The 15,841-nt window shown below is 31.5% G+C and overlaps 2 protein-coding genes across 3 annotated transcripts; one reads left to right on the top strand and one right to left on the bottom strand.

Annotated features, from left to right (window-relative positions):
• The first annotated feature begins 1,211 nt into the window (after nt 1-1,211).
• Nucleotides 1,212-13,239, top strand: LOC148304582 (translin-associated factor X-interacting protein 1-like). The gene is made up of 11 exons (XM_088268062.1): nt 1,212-1,344; nt 1,511-1,645; nt 1,783-1,920; nt 2,419-2,588; nt 4,634-4,809; nt 5,663-5,898; nt 6,555-6,724; nt 7,785-7,980; nt 8,934-9,089; nt 9,942-10,119; nt 11,452-13,239. Exons 1-11 carry the CDS (start codon nt 1,243-1,245, stop codon nt 11,619-11,621), a joined length of 1,827 nt encoding a protein of 608 aa, XP_088124188.1. The 5' UTR covers nt 1,212-1,242; the 3' UTR covers nt 11,622-13,239.
• A 136-nt stretch (nt 13,240-13,375) lies between these two features.
• LOC148304583 (SAP30-binding protein) lies at nt 13,376-15,681 on the bottom strand. 2 transcript variants are annotated; one of them, XM_088268059.1, is made up of 2 exons: nt 15,522-15,681; nt 13,376-14,339 (listed from the first exon to the last, which is right to left on the bottom strand). In XM_088268059.1, exon 2 carries the CDS (start codon nt 14,331-14,333, stop codon nt 13,467-13,469), a length of 867 nt encoding a protein of 288 aa, XP_088124185.1. In that variant the 5' UTR covers nt 14,334-14,339; nt 15,522-15,681; the 3' UTR covers nt 13,376-13,466. The 2 variants fall into 2 exon arrangements, with proteins under 2 accessions (XP_088124185.1, XP_088124186.1); XM_088268060.1 differs by lacking the exon at nt 15,522-15,681 and adding an exon at nt 15,015-15,449.
• Between the last annotated feature and the right edge of the window lie 160 nt (nt 15,682-15,841).

Genomic DNA, 15,841 nt, shown 5'->3' on the forward strand with positions numbered 1-15,841 from the left:
ATGAACTGAAGCTTTTCTTTACCGCTAGATGTCATTGAAATTTATAATAATTTATATAGCAACACCAATGTTCGAAATAATGTAGTTGTCATGAGGACAGTAAGTAAGTACTTGAATAACTTTTTTTTATAAGTAAGTACTAAGGTAAATAAGTACCTACATAACCGGTAAATATTGCATATTTTCAACAACACGAAAGTAAGGAAATTATTCTTACAGACATATAAAAACAAATATTTTCACAAACATTAGTCAAAATTTATGTCACGTTTATGTACGTCATATGATAATAATAATAATAATTTCGTCCCAACTTCCATCTCTCCAAGTCTCCATCTCAACTTATTGTCTTTGTAGACTGTTGGGGTCAGTTCTTCTCGTCCTCATTTTGTTGGTCCTTCTATCCTGGACGTCACCTAGGCCATGCCTTGTATGTTCTATATAGCAAGTACAAAAAAGGTCGTTTTTTTTTCAAATTAGTCAAAGAAAAATATTCATAAAAATATTTTAACAATGCCATGTAAAAGATAACTTCGTGTTAGGCAATTTTTCTTGTTGAATTAACGGCAATTTTTAAAGTTTTTTTGCCTTTTTATTACCTTCTTTCACCTTTTCAAACAATACTTGTGATACTCCTGCTTTTTACAGCATTAATCATATTTATACTATAAGGAAGAAAGTAAAATTTCAATAAAAGTGTGAAAACTTTATAACTAAACATTTTATATGTTAATAATATTTTTTAACACTGGATGCAGATTAAAAAAAAACACTTAGGGGAGATAACCTATATAAAACACCTGTATTGTATACCCAAAAGACTAAAAAATCATTAAATATGTTATACACTCACCTGTAAACTGCATATATGGTACTTCAAATTGATATCAGGGCATTTACTGATAATCACCATGGGATTCATTGTACTTTTTTCATATCAAGATAGCATGTTCATACTCACTTTCCAATTTTCACTTGATATAAGTTTCATTTACCATTTGGAGTTTGCATAAAGCATAAATATTTCTTATTTCTATATCCTTCCATTCATTTATTTGATTGAAATTAATCTAAAATTAATACAATAATGGACCAGAAAACTAAAGAAAAGGGAAACAAACTGGTGAAATATTATAAAAAATAATATATTTATTACTTGTTACCTTTCTCAAACTAACTGAATAAATTAACAAAATATTCCAGGTAAAAAATGCTTCTCACAAAAGCACTCCTAAATTTGTTATGGAAATAGAGAGACATATAAATTTTCACCTTCCTTCGGTCAATAAGGGCACCAAAGAATTATTTAAAAAACGACAAGATTACATAGACCAGATATTACAGGTATGTGTTAAATATATAATTTTTAACCACATTATTTTTGTACTGATTAATCTGTATTCAATCACTGTAAATGTTTTTTCTTTCATAAAGGTACATAATATTTTAAATTATTAAAATATTTGGTCATGAGAATTATGCTTATTGAACATGTAAATAAAATTTTAAGGTGTACAGAGAAGCTTTCACAAATTTATTACATAATATTGCAACATTCAAACCATTGTTAATTAAAATAAAAGACGCCTATGAGGAAGCACTTTCTATTAGAGATAGGCAGATTGAACTGAATGATACATTACTGGTGAGTGTTTTTATTAAATTATTATTGGTTGTAAAAATCAAATGATGGTGAATATACTCGATCTTTTGATAAATAAATAAATTTAATGTAATCATAATCAATAAAATAAAAATGCTAAATAAGGTTTTCCTTTGCAGAGGGTCATGTGGGCATCGAATGAAGAAGATGAAAATAAAACAAAAATAAATAAATTGACAAGTGAAAATGAGGATTTTAGAAGGCAAATAATAGAAGCAAATCGAGAAATCAACCAGATGAAAAGAAATGTTGAGCAAGTGAGAACAATACATCATACTTCATGTATTTAATATTGTTTTTTTAAATCTTAAATTCTTAAGGAGGAGAGAAGGTTTCGTTGATATTAAAATGAATAAAAAGCGTATTGAGATGAGAATAAGGAAATTTGAGCGTTCGCAGGGTCTATGATCTGTCATTGGCTAGATTAAATGAACACTTTATACATGTAACCTTCAAGATTCTACCCAGGGTGGGCCAACATGTTCCTTCAATTTCTAAAGTTGTACAGTATATATTACATGTGAGAGGAATATTTAACATTAGTACAGAAGACCCTTTTTCTCCTTTGTTTGATCTTTCCGTCTGTCCATATATTTTGTTGCTTTCTTTCAACCGTGGCAATATGCCTAGTAAAGATAAGGAGCCACATCCTATACTCATTCATCCTTAAAACTTAAAATTGTCTTTTATATCCAACAACACAACCTACTGTCATTAAAATGTATTACACTTTTGACTCACGCTTACTCTTTTAGATGGAGAAAGAATCTTTCACACTAAATTTAGCTTTATCATCTGAGAGGGATGTTCGCTATGCTCTTTTACATGAAAATAATCGCCTTAAAAATGAAATCCAAAACATTCCGAAGAACGCTGATAAATCAAGAGATCCTGTGGTACTTAGTTTAGCTTTAGAGCAATACAAGTGAGTTATGAAACATTTTTTTATTCATATTTTGCATTTGTTAGTCATTTGGAAAAATGAAGAACCCTTCCTTGATTAAAATGTACATAAACAATTTATACCAGTTTAACATTATATTTGAACTGGAATAGATTAATAACTTAATTGATAAGCAAACTGTAACTTTGTTTTAAAATCACTTTAAATATTTTATAATAACTTAATTATAATGTCTACCGGTTTCGAAGCCAATTGTTTCTTTAACCTTTTCATAGCCGCAAATAAATTACGCCGCAGTGCTCAACAGGCCGAGTATTTTTTTGAAAAAAAAAAGTTGTCTAAAGAAATTTTTTTTGTTGTTTTTATTGAATTATAATTTACTTACCAAATATTATATCCCGCATCGATTGTTAGAGTTTTATTCTTGAAGTTAAACCAGTTTCAAATTTTCATCTCAGACAGGGTTGTCACACTGAGTCGCACACGCAAGTTTTTATTAAATTTAATATTAACACAAAACTATTATTTATCAATGGAATATAGTTTGAAATGTAAAAAAAATTGTAAATTTAATATTAACACTCAACTATTATTTATCAGGTATCTTAGAATGAAGTTTAGTTAGAAATGTGATAAATTTGTAATTTTCCATTGTGTGGTACTTCTCAAAGCACGGTATAACACAAAGAGCCATCTTGCATTGTTTACACCTATAACTAGACTCTTTTCTTAGTTTTTTGCTAGTACACACAATACACTTCGCAGTCGGGGATGATTTTTTTCGGTCGTTGGTAGTTTTTCCAAAAAATGTCTTTCTGTAAGTCGCGATAGAAATTCTGCCTTCCGTTTTCTGCCATGAGAAGTACCGGGTTGTTCTTTTTCACTTAGCACGAAGAAGAACAAAGAACTTAGCACAAAGAAATAATTTATTTACTAAAAAGTTGTGAAAAGAAACCAATATCACTAGCAAAACACTGATAAAATCGGAGTAAATATAACGCGAAAGGTATAAATAAACAAATATTTTCATAATAATATTTTAAAATAATAAGAAAAACACAAAAAAATTGAGCAAAATAAAAACCCCTGGCGTTCAAAACAATCGATTAAAATAATCAATATTTCAAGTGGTTTGAGTGGTAACCCTAATGACATCTGTCAACTGTCAGCTGAAAGTGATACCGATAAATCGCTTTAAAGTATTTAAAAACTTTATAAAATATTTTGTGAGAACTTCAACAGATGGCAATGTATGTTCCGTTTTTGACAGATTGTCAATATGAGTTAAAACTGCGGAGTAATACGTCATCAAAAGTACTGACGAGATATCTCGTCTCTGGCAATACGGGCACTCCGCCATTTGCCGAGATATCTCGTCTCTGGCAACCATCGGGTTAAGTGGGAAATTTTAATTTATAGTGATTTTAAAACAAAGTTACAGTTGAATTATATATAGTTTTCTTTCATTAAAGTATATTATTTGCTTTCATTTCTTTCCTTTAACTGATATCCGCACCACATTGGATCGATGTAATTTTGACTTGATGATTAATTATATAAAGGCTTGATTAGTCCTGTGCTCCGGATTATTGGATTTAGAATGGATATTATTTATTAATATTTGACAGGATATAGATGATCAATACATAGGACTTCGAGATAAAGAGAATTACTGCTATATTGGAAAAAAATAGGAGGTGGAAAGATGAGAATAGCAGCAATGGCTAGGGCACTCAGGGCTGTATTGATACTCATACTAGCTTGTGTAACTTAAACACTTGTTGATTACATTATTTTAATTATACATATATAAGAATGCAGTTTATGGCATGCACTATATAAATTTATATTGTAAATGATCACTAAGGGTGTACATATGTTTAAATAAAACAAATAAAATCACTTTTGTGACATAACTAAATAAAGGTTAAAAATATCTGTCATGTAATGGCCATATTTAAAAAAAAAATAGTTTATTGAATTGATATAAATAGTGTATTACCACGTATTATTTTGACAACACTGAGATACTAATTATTTTAATGTGATATGAAAAAAAATTGCAGAAAAAGTTTATCAAAAGCAATCCAAGACTTGAACTCGATGTCAGAAGACTATGCTGATGCAATACCAAAGAAGGAATATGAATTGCTGGAGTCAGACCACATAGTTATGATGAGAGATTACAATGAGACAAGAGACCAGCTTAGAGCTATTACAGAGAAATATGAAACTTTTTCAAGTAGGTACATTCTAAAATGTTTAAGACATTTCTAAGGCGTTAAATTGGAAAAAGGAGGGGAAACAAGTGAATGGCATAGCGCTGGGGTGAGGAGATGGTGAAGCTGGCTGGAGCCTCCCTTTACTCATTCATATGACATGACAGATGAAAAACCTGAACAAACTGGGAGACCACAATCCTGAGAGATATGACCAAGAAGGTGTAAAGGAGTTTCATTTCAATCAGTGCCAAAATGATTAAGTTTCCAATTGTTTATGCCATTCTAGAAAATAAACACAAACTTATTATTTATTTATGGTTTTTTCAATATGTTTCTTAATATGGATACCATATTTTTTATATTTAAAGATATAACACATAAAGCCTTTATTATGGGGCTTGTCTGCAAGTAGGATAGCAAAAAAGAGGACTTCCTTCCCCATTTGAAAATATATCACAAATGCCCAGAACAATCAGAAATAAATATTTCTTGAATTTATTTCAATATCGAGCCCGCAATACCAGTTTTTCATAGTCAAGTATTTACCAAACTACTAGAGTGTAGATTTCAATTGAAAAATAGACAAACCTTTTATAAACAATATCCATATCTCTTAGTTTATCAAAGGTTAAATATATATATCTGGCTAAAAAAAGGATTGAATATAAAATATTCTTAGATCTATAAGACCTGTATTTCTAGGATGTCGCATGTATTACAGACTTGCTGTCTTTTACAAAATTTGTATTAAATCAATTAGATACCTTCATATTCTGCCCATTCTTTAGTCCAATGTATAGTCGTGTATCCTTGGTCCGCCTTATTGAATTTGGACCTCTTACTGCTAAATATGATACTATGACGCTGTTACAGAGGAATATCTCTCACTGAAGGACGAGGCTGCAGAGTTGAGGGATAAGTGTACTGATCTGGAGCAATTAGGTACTCCGAGACCACAATGGGAGATTTGCGCTGACTTCATCGGGGGAGGGAATAACAGGTGGAAGGAGCTCACTTCCGGGCTTTCAAGTAGGGAGCAACTTCACGTCATCCTCAGAGAGCTCGGACCAATCGCTCAATCTCACAACTTGGAATATTTTGAGGGCTTGGTAAACTTTTTTTAATCATCGCTTATTTTAAATATCGCATTGGCAATCTTGTTGTTACTTTCATTTTAAATACTGGAGGAGCTACATTTTTACAAATTATGAACAGTGAAACTGTGAATATTGGAGCTACTATTGACCTTTTTTAGACATGATAAATTCACAAAATACAAGGATATTGGAAATTTTTAAATATATCTACTACTACCATCACGCCGTTTCCCCGCAGGGGTAGGCAGAGAGGATGGAACGCCACACTCTTCTATCCTGACATACACTCCTCGCCTCCTTCACATCCATACATCTAGTCATACATACCCTCCGATTTCGCAGACTTTTGATACCGCCAGATTTTAGGTTCTGATTGATCTGATCATACCAAGTCTTAAATATATAATAGTTTTTATAACAATATTTTTCTTCATTTCATCATTTGAATATGTAAAACTTTATTAGCATGGAAATGATTTGAAAAATAAATCATTTCCATATATTAAAAAATCTACATATAAGGAATGACTGTAGGTTCATGTAAAGATTGTTATTTACTAAAAAAAAAAACAAACAGTTGATACTTTGTTCTCTTTAGTTTTATTGGCCTAAAAATAATTTGATATAAATTATAATAAACTTTACTATCTGTTTTATTGTCCATCCAGGGGTTAGATCCTGTTGTGCCATTGTACCTTCAGTATGAAGGCCAAGTTAGAAACCTTCGACTGTCTCGAAGAGACTTGAGTATTCTAATAAATGATATATGGATAGCCAAGGAAAGTTATGAAGGGGACATCAGCATGCAAGATTTTCTATCAAAATACTTTTCTGAGAGGTAACTACTAATTTAGCATTTGGGAAAAATTATTAAATCTATGTCTAAGTCAATTACAAATCTTATTTTTTGTCATCTCATCAAAGATGAAGAAGAATATGGAAGTCTGGGCATTTACGGGGCTGACGACCGTCATAGGCTGGTTTATGTGATCACTTTACACACGTGTAACATTGACCAATTCTACCCATTATTGACAACCACACTACTCAAATTCTTGGAATTTCTATATATATATATATATATATATATATATATATATATATATATATATATATATATATATATATATATCGCTCACTCCTTTCAAGAACGTCATAAAACAAAAATCGTAAATTTTCAGTTATGCATGTTTTCGGAATGCCCAGAAAATGTACTATATCCCAGCAAAAGAGGCATATTTTTAACTAAATATTTACCCTCTACAGGGCAAAAAGCATTGTTTTTGCATTTTAAAGAAAAGGTATTGTTTAATTATTTTTTTAAACGTACTAAATATTTTTCAAATGGAGAAAAAATGTTCAGGTTTTAGCTTAAAAGATCTGTTGCACAGTAAAAAGTTCAATAAGTGGCTTGATATTTATTTTTAACACATTATATTATATTTTTAAACTTTAAAAACGTTCTCCTGAAAAATCAAGTTTTTTGATTTATGACGTTCTTGAAAGGAGTGAGCGATATATGAACCAATTTAGAAACCTTGTTCTTGAATCACTAGAACTTCACTAGAGACATCTATTGGTGAGATGCAAAGAAGCTTTTTACTAAGCAGAAACTCTTATATTAGTATGTGAGGTCCGAATCCTGGATTATAATCACACACATGAGAAACGCCAGAAAATACCATTTTCATTATTTAAGCTTATAATTTGACCAGATAATTTATTTACAACATTTTGAGTCTGTCAAAATACTTGTTCACAAAATCTGGATAATCCAGATTTTGTGAACAAGTATTTGGACACACTCAAAATGTTATAAATACAATTACAAATCAGTTAGTTATACTACTGTGCAGCTTTTTATGGTGTATTGACTTATTGTTTGAATAATTTCACAGATATCAGCAAGCGAGCGTTCGTGCGGAGTGGGCGTATAATTTATGTAGCGGTTGTGAGCAAATGCTGGACGACCAACAGATTAAATTATTTTGGGGAGTTCTAAACGGGGCACTGAGTCAAGATATATACTACGCTCACAAAACTCAGTGGACCAATTTAAAGGAAGCATTACTCAAAATAGCTAATGGAACCAAGGTACTATTTTTTGACATCTCATCAAAGATGAAGAAGAATATGGAAGTCTGGGCATTTACAGGGCTGACGACCATCACAGGCAACCACACAACTAAAAGTACAACAACCACACTACTCAAATTCTTGGAAGTTCTATATATATATGAAGTAATTTTGAAACATTGTTCTTGAATCACTATAACTTGTGATTGGAGATAATCCATATTTTGTGAACAAGTATTTGGACACACTCAAAATGTTGTGAACCAAGGTAAAACTAAATTAAAGTTGGGATTTCGTTCTTCTCTTCTTCTCCGTCTTATTCCTCATTGCTGAGGGTTGTGACCCTTGCAGAAACAATAACTGTTCTCCAGTTATCCCTTGACTGCGCTGCACGGAGCGCTCCAACCACTGAGGTGCCTGCTGCTGCCTTAATTTGATCAGTCCATCATGTGGGGGATATTCCTCTCCCTCTCTTTCCCTCCAGGCTACCGATCACAACTAGTCGTTCCAGGCTATCCTCGTTGCCACGCGCAACGTGTCCAAAGAACTGGAGAATCCGTCAGGTACAGACATTGGCCAGTCAAACCATCCAAGCGTAGTTCCTGGCGAATGGACTCATTGGTGCGTCTAGCTGTCCATGGAATTCGGAGCATGCGCCTCCAACACCACATTTCGAAGGCATCAATTTTTCTCCTTTCTTCTGTTTTTATGGTCCATGTTTCAGCAGCATAGAAAAAAATGGAGTGGAACAAGCTCCTGACAAGCTTTATCTTGGTGTTGTTACTCACACACAGTCTTTCCAGATTTATTTTTTTTTTTATAAAATTTCATTAAATTGTAGTAAATATTGTGACATTGACGGCTAAAATATTATTCAATGATCAAATACAGTCTCCGTTTTACCATTTTGCGGTTTGTTACCTTAAAAATCTATAACTTTGAAACTAATATTTATAAAAATAAAATTACAGAGTACAGTTTCAATGGAAGATCTTGAAAAAGCTGCCAAGGCAACCTTACCCCTTAAATCTGAGGTTGAAATAAGGAATATATTAGAAGTGGCTCGGCGACAACTTAAAATTAAATCAAACGCTACTGACATTGATATAGAAAAGCTGTTTGCAGAGGTAAATAACACTTATAAGGCAATGAACTACATTCGTTACATATCTTTTCAAGGGTAAGGAGAGCATGGAATGCCACACGTGTCTATCTGCATCATTAACGACATTTGACATTATTAGAATTAAGGTCCTAATTGATTTGTTTGTGTCTTTCTCAGTAGTTCTTACCATACTCTCTCATTCACAATTGTTCAATACAATACTTTACTCATTCTATCAATATCTATTTGCTACACATATCAAAATTATTTTAATATTATACTTTATTTTTTACACTTTATTAATATTTTTTATTATAACCAAGTCAGGCTTATATCCCTGTTAAATGTTTTTATTTTTAACGATGTCATATATCAAGTTACATCCCTTGCTTTCATACAAAGACATTTAATTTTTGAAAAAAGATTTTTAGTAATACTAATTGGGTTTTAATTACAACATATATTAGAAAAAAATCATTTAACCACTCTCATTAATTCCTCTCCTTTCCTTTTCCTTCCTGCAAATTCTATTTTTTATACCATACCCTTACCCTTTTACTCCCTTCCTCACACACACACTCCCAATCTTTATTTTATCTCTTAATGTTTTTAATAGTTATTATAACATAAATGTGGAATTGTTTAATTGGCTTTATTTTTATTAATGAAACTGTTTTTGTTAATGTAATGTAATGTTTATTACTGTTCATTTTAACTATTTTTTATTATATACTTTTTTTATGTAAAATTGTACTGTTCCCGAAAAAAAAAATTGGGAGTGGAGACGTGTGACTTCTCGTGCAGCCAGTCACTTACTGAATTTTGTGTTTGCGAATAAGGTCATAAAAATTAAATACCAATTTATATTACGCAGAATGAAGAAGGATTTGACAGAACCGATTTAGCGAAAGAATTATTCAGGCAAATGCAAATGGCTCAAGAAAAATATACAAGAGAAATAGTCACTCAACTCGGAGGAAAGAAAAACCCCAACAAACTCATTTCAGTTGAAAACCTGAAAAGAGCTTTTGTTATTGTCGACCCACATATAAGTAAGTAGAAAAAATAAATTATTTATCATAATTTAAAAACTAGTCAAAAACACCTTTTTTCAAAAAATGTTTTATGACCTTTATTGGCCCATAACAAAAATAAAGTGAAAATAACTTGATAATAACATTATATTTTAACCTGTCCGGGAGTATGGACGTAAATGAACGTCAGTGCGAATTTTCCTGAAAGGAGTATCGACGTTAATGAACGTCGAAGTATGTCTGTCAGTTAGTATGATGTAACCTGTATAGCAATGACATCTGTGGATATTTGTGTGTAATTTTATCATAATTGAAAAATATTTCGAATAGGTGTTTTTTTTTAATTAAATTATTTTTACATAATTTCTACCTTCATAATACAACGATTTAGTGAGAAAAAAAATTTTTTCATGTAAAAAGAACCCACTCCCCAGAGAAAGTCGGACATCATTTTTTGTACTCCCGGAAAGGTTAAGAAGTAATGCATAGGCATTTTCTTAATTGACAAAAAGTGAAACTAAAATAGAAAGTATTATAAGAATATTTTTACCAATAACTTATTCTATTATTAGTTTATTTATAAAGTTTAATTGTGTATTAATTTCTTATTTCATTTGCCAATATAATTTATTGATTTGGCATTAACTTTGTGGAAGGTCATGATGATTTAAATAAATAAATAAAACACATGTATAGGACCACTTTTTGAGTTTATTAATGTAAACACACCTAGTTTTGAGAACTACAGATGTTCTCATCAACAGATGAAAATCCAAACTGACAAGTGATAAATAATCTTTTAACAATGGATATAATAATTTAATACAAGTGCTTTATTTTTATATTCAAATCCTAGAACAACATTGTATTGTCGGTTTATTTATATAAATCCCTTACCGCACCCCAATGGTGCATAGGGCACTGCTTCATATAAACGCAGTGTTATCTCGATCGATTACACATGAAGGAAAGGTGATCAGCCCTCCACTTCAGGTACCAGTCCAGTGTAATATTGAATAAATATTAGAGTGAAAAAATCACTTATATTTATTAAACCCCCCTGGGAATCAAACCCGGGACCTCCAGAATGGTAGGCGAGCATGCTGACCATTACACTACGGAGGCGGACAATTGTCGGTTTATTTACGTACTTAAATTAACCCTGAAAAAATCATTCATTTTTAATTAATGTTTTACTTAGTAAAAACCACTATTTCTTAAAATCAACTGTGACACATGTTTCGATGCATTCCGCATTATTTGTAAAACATTAATTAAAAATGGATAGATTTTACCACAAAGTGACTGCCGAATCAATTAATGAAAATCATTCATTACTATTTTTTTCAGATCATACAGTAATGGAGACTAATATCAGATGGGTTTTCTCAGATAAAACATCAAATCTAAGCATGATATATCCAATTACTTTAAAGGTTTTAGCTGGAAAATTACTCTCAGGAAATATACAAAGAGTTGGCCCGAGGTCTAAAGTACAGACAGTCAAACTACCCAAATAGTTCAAATAAATCTTTAAAATTGTGAATTCATTAGTCTATTCGTTTCAAAATAGTGCGTCCCAACCAGCCCTACTTCACCATCAGCGCCTTCTAGATAATATCCTAAGATATCATTATAAAATTTAATAATAACAATAATAAAACCCTTATCTGCTCCCCAATGGTGCATAGGGCACTGCGTCATATAACGCAGTGTTATCTTGATTGTTTACACATGAAAGAAAGGTGATCAGCCCTCCGCTTCAGGTACCAGTCCAGGATAATATTGAATAAATATTAGTGAAAAAAACACTTATATTTATTTGACCCTCCCTGGGAATCGAACCCGGGACCTCCAGAACGGTACCCGGGCTTGCTGACCATTACACTACGGAGGCAGACAAAATTTACATTACAAAATTTACTTTAGAAAAATACTTTCTTAAATGGATAGATACATTAGAGATGGAACAACCTTTTCGAGTTTAATTTTTTTTAATAAAGTAAGTTTCAAACAGTCCAATTTAATTATTGGTGTATCAATAATTTTAATTTTAATTTTTAGAAATAAAGAATTTTAACTGTAAAAATAATACATATGAAACTTAAGTTTTTACGAGATATGTTAAGTACATCAAATAAAGAAAACACATTTCATAAATACATTTTTATTTGTTTTCCTTTTATTTTTTGTAGTATCATATAAAAATGAATAATGTTGTATATCTTATGATTGCAACCGTATTTTGCATTTGAAATTATATAAATATGAAAACAAAATAAAAATCCAAAAAAATATCTCACAAACTGGCATATTTATAAAACTGGTGCTTTTGCCGAATAAGGTCATTTTAAAGATCCCTTTTTAGGAAAAAATTTTCAGTGACTCAATAATTACTAAAACTGATGTATTATTTTTTTAAAATCGTATTCGTTTCCTTTCCAATGATATTAACTTATATTATTTATTGCACAAACACATTTGAGTTACACTTACATTTTTTTTTACTGCTTAATATCAAATTGATAAAACTTTAATGTTGAGAACTCTTTTCAGACATAAAATTATATCTAGAAAATAGTTTTATGAGAATTTTCTATAAAATAAAAATGGCTATACACTCACATTTTCAATAATTTTAATTTTTCATATTATTTTTTGACATCTCATCAAAGATGAAGAATATGGAAGTCTGGGCATTTACGGGGCTGACGACCGTCATCGGCTGGTTTAAGAGATCACTTTACACACGTGTAACATTCACCAATTCTATCCATTATTGACAACCACACTACTCAAATTCTTGGAAGTTCTATATATGCAGATTTCAAGGCGAGACTTACCCAAGATGGCATCTATTTTTATTATTAAATGAAAGATTTAAATAATAACAATCATATCTAAAAGTTCAAGCAGGTTAGATGATTTCTCATTCCTGCCTTAGTCCATTTTATTGCTGTGTGCAATAGCCCTATACAAAATTCCCATAAATGCCCAGACTTCCATATTCTTCTTCATCTTTGATGAGTTGTCAAAAAATACTATGAAAAATACTCCTATAATTGGAGATAATCCAGATTTGTGAACAAGTATTTGGACACACTCAAAATGTTGTACTTTAATTTTTGTAGTCCATTATTTTGACATAAGGTAGTGGACGCGTTTGTGAGATTAATTGGTGCAATCACCTGTTATGGACCAACTAGCATTCAATATGAAGAACCCAGTCAATACGTGATGCACGAATCAGCCAAATAAATAAGAAAAAGCATACTGAGAGTTTTTCATTTTATTTTGCTTGTGTCAATTACATTTTTTTCAATGAAAATAAATTTGTTTAATTGTATGATGTATAATGGATTTAGTTATATTTTAGATTTTTTGGGTAGAGATCCGAAGGCTGATATGACTGTACCTTTAGTTCCGGTAGCCGTTGTAGTGAGAGCGGGTTGGACCAACCCAGCCGGCTTCACAGCCTGCTTTCCCATTGCCGAATTTGGAGCTGCCTGGTCCCATTTTGACTTCCTCTTTTTGGGATCGTCGTCCATCTCTGTCTTCTTCACCAGCCCCGTGGTGAAATCAATTTTGGACATCTTTTCTTTTCTGTCCTTCTCTCGCCGGTCCATTTCGATTTTCTGCGCCTTGGCTAACTCCTCGTAGAAGGACTCCTTCCCCCACCGCAGAGGATCATATATTTCGGGCGGGTAATTGGTATCTAATTCGTTGATGCTACAAAACTGGATCAGTTTCTCGTATATACTCGGGTTCCTAAAGCTTTTTCTATCTTGAATTATTTTATTCATGTCTCTTCCTTCGTGGATCATCTTTTGATAGAGCCCGGATATTTTGTCTTGTAATTCTGCAGAACATTTTCCGGGAGGTTCCGGAGGGATTATAACGCCATCTTCGGAGACAATGGCCGGCTTTTTTACCGGTTCATTATCCTCGATTTCCATGGAGATAGACTTATCCATATCATTGTTGACAGGCTCATCATCCGAGACTACAGTGTCGTCGTTGTAGGAAACTAATCTTTTGACTTTAGGAGAGACGGGGTTAGAATAAGATTCGGTAGTCGTGTGGCGGTTGTGTTTTGGGGAGTTGGGGACACTTTGTGAATGCGGGGAGGAGGTTTGGCTCTTGTCAGGAGATGTCTGTCCATCCTCCATGTCCTCTTCTCCCTCCGAGTCGGTGTACGTCGCTGTTAGCGAGGCTAGAGCTTGGGACGTCATCTTGAACTGAAAATAAATATATTTATAGATTTGGCGAACTCCATTTTAATTTGAATATTAAAATCAAATACTGATTATTAGAGTCTACTAAATTGTATTTTCTTATTAAAAACATATTTTAAAAAAATTGTGACAATGTTTATTAAAAAGGCAAAACAATTGTCACAAACTTTATTTTGTTAACATGTTTTTAATAATCAAATACAATTAAGTAGACTCTTCAAATAAGTGTTTGATTTTGATATTTAGTTTATTAAAAAAAAAAGTTATAGCTACAGTCATGGCCGTGCATTTTAACCCATAAAAAATTTAATGATATCATCCAAAAGTGAATTAATAATAATTTCTTAACCATTCAATTTTGAATGCTGAAATGAGTTTTGATTTCGGGCTGCGTTTCCGTGATAAGTGTTGCAGAGTTTCTAGGTTCAAATCTTACAACTTGATTACTATTTCAAACAAAAGCCAATTAGAGTTACCCAAAAATATTTCATCAAAATATTTCTTATAATCATAAACCTATAAATATTTATTTTTCAAATAAAATTGTATTTTTTTATTACATGTAATTTTTTTGAACCTGTCAATGGAAGTAATTTCTAAAACTGTAGTTAGTGTCATAAAAAGATTCCAAGGGGTCAAAATAGTCAAATGTGATATTTTACTTTTTTTAAATATTACCCTAAACTGGTACCTGAAGCGCAGGACTGGTCACATTGCCTTCATATAATTAGTGAACAAATTAACGCCATGTCCATCTGATATGAGTGCAGATGAAGGTCAAAGAAAATATTTATATTTTCATAGTAACAATTAATGCAAGCCTTTTAAATTATCAACTGATCAAATAAGGCTTGCAAATACAACACAATTATAAGCCTTTTTAATGAACTGTGTCATTAGAGATATTAAACTATAATATATTGTTACTTTGTTCAAGAATAGCATAACAAAATGTACTAATTCGCGTTAAATTGTGGGTCAATTCATTTGGAGTGCAGTTGACAGGTAAAACACAAATTATAAAAGTATTTATTAAAGGAATACATAGTAAAATCTAATTTTAAAGTATAAAAATATCATTTTTACGAATTTATTTCTGAATATACTCAATAATTCATATCAATTTAAGACAGCTACATTATTTAACCTAAAAACATTATAAATCACAAAGACGCCATTTCTTACCGAAATTATTTAATGAATTCCAATTTATATTTATGAAAAATATAAATTACACTTTCAATATTCGATGGGAATATTTTGGTTTTTATTATTTATTATTTTGGCACTTTTTTTTAAGCTCTAGCTCATATCGGACTTAATTTACAAAACTGACGCCGCTGACAGCTGTCAATGTGGACCGCGTTTATGTATTATGTTTGACAAATCAACTGCTCAGAACATCGTTTGTCTGATGATCACTTAAATCGAGCGATGCGAAGTTGGCAAAACTGACTTATCTACGGCAAATCACGGTAAATCATTTTAAATACGACGAAAATTTG

The sequence above is a fragment of the Brachycentrus maculatus genome, unplaced genomic scaffold (genome assembly GCF_059751285.1).
Source record: "Brachycentrus maculatus isolate JH-2025_06_01 unplaced genomic scaffold, ASM5975128v1 h1tg000311l, whole genome shotgun sequence".
Taxonomy (NCBI): domain Eukaryota; kingdom Metazoa; phylum Arthropoda; class Insecta; order Trichoptera; family Brachycentridae; genus Brachycentrus; species Brachycentrus maculatus.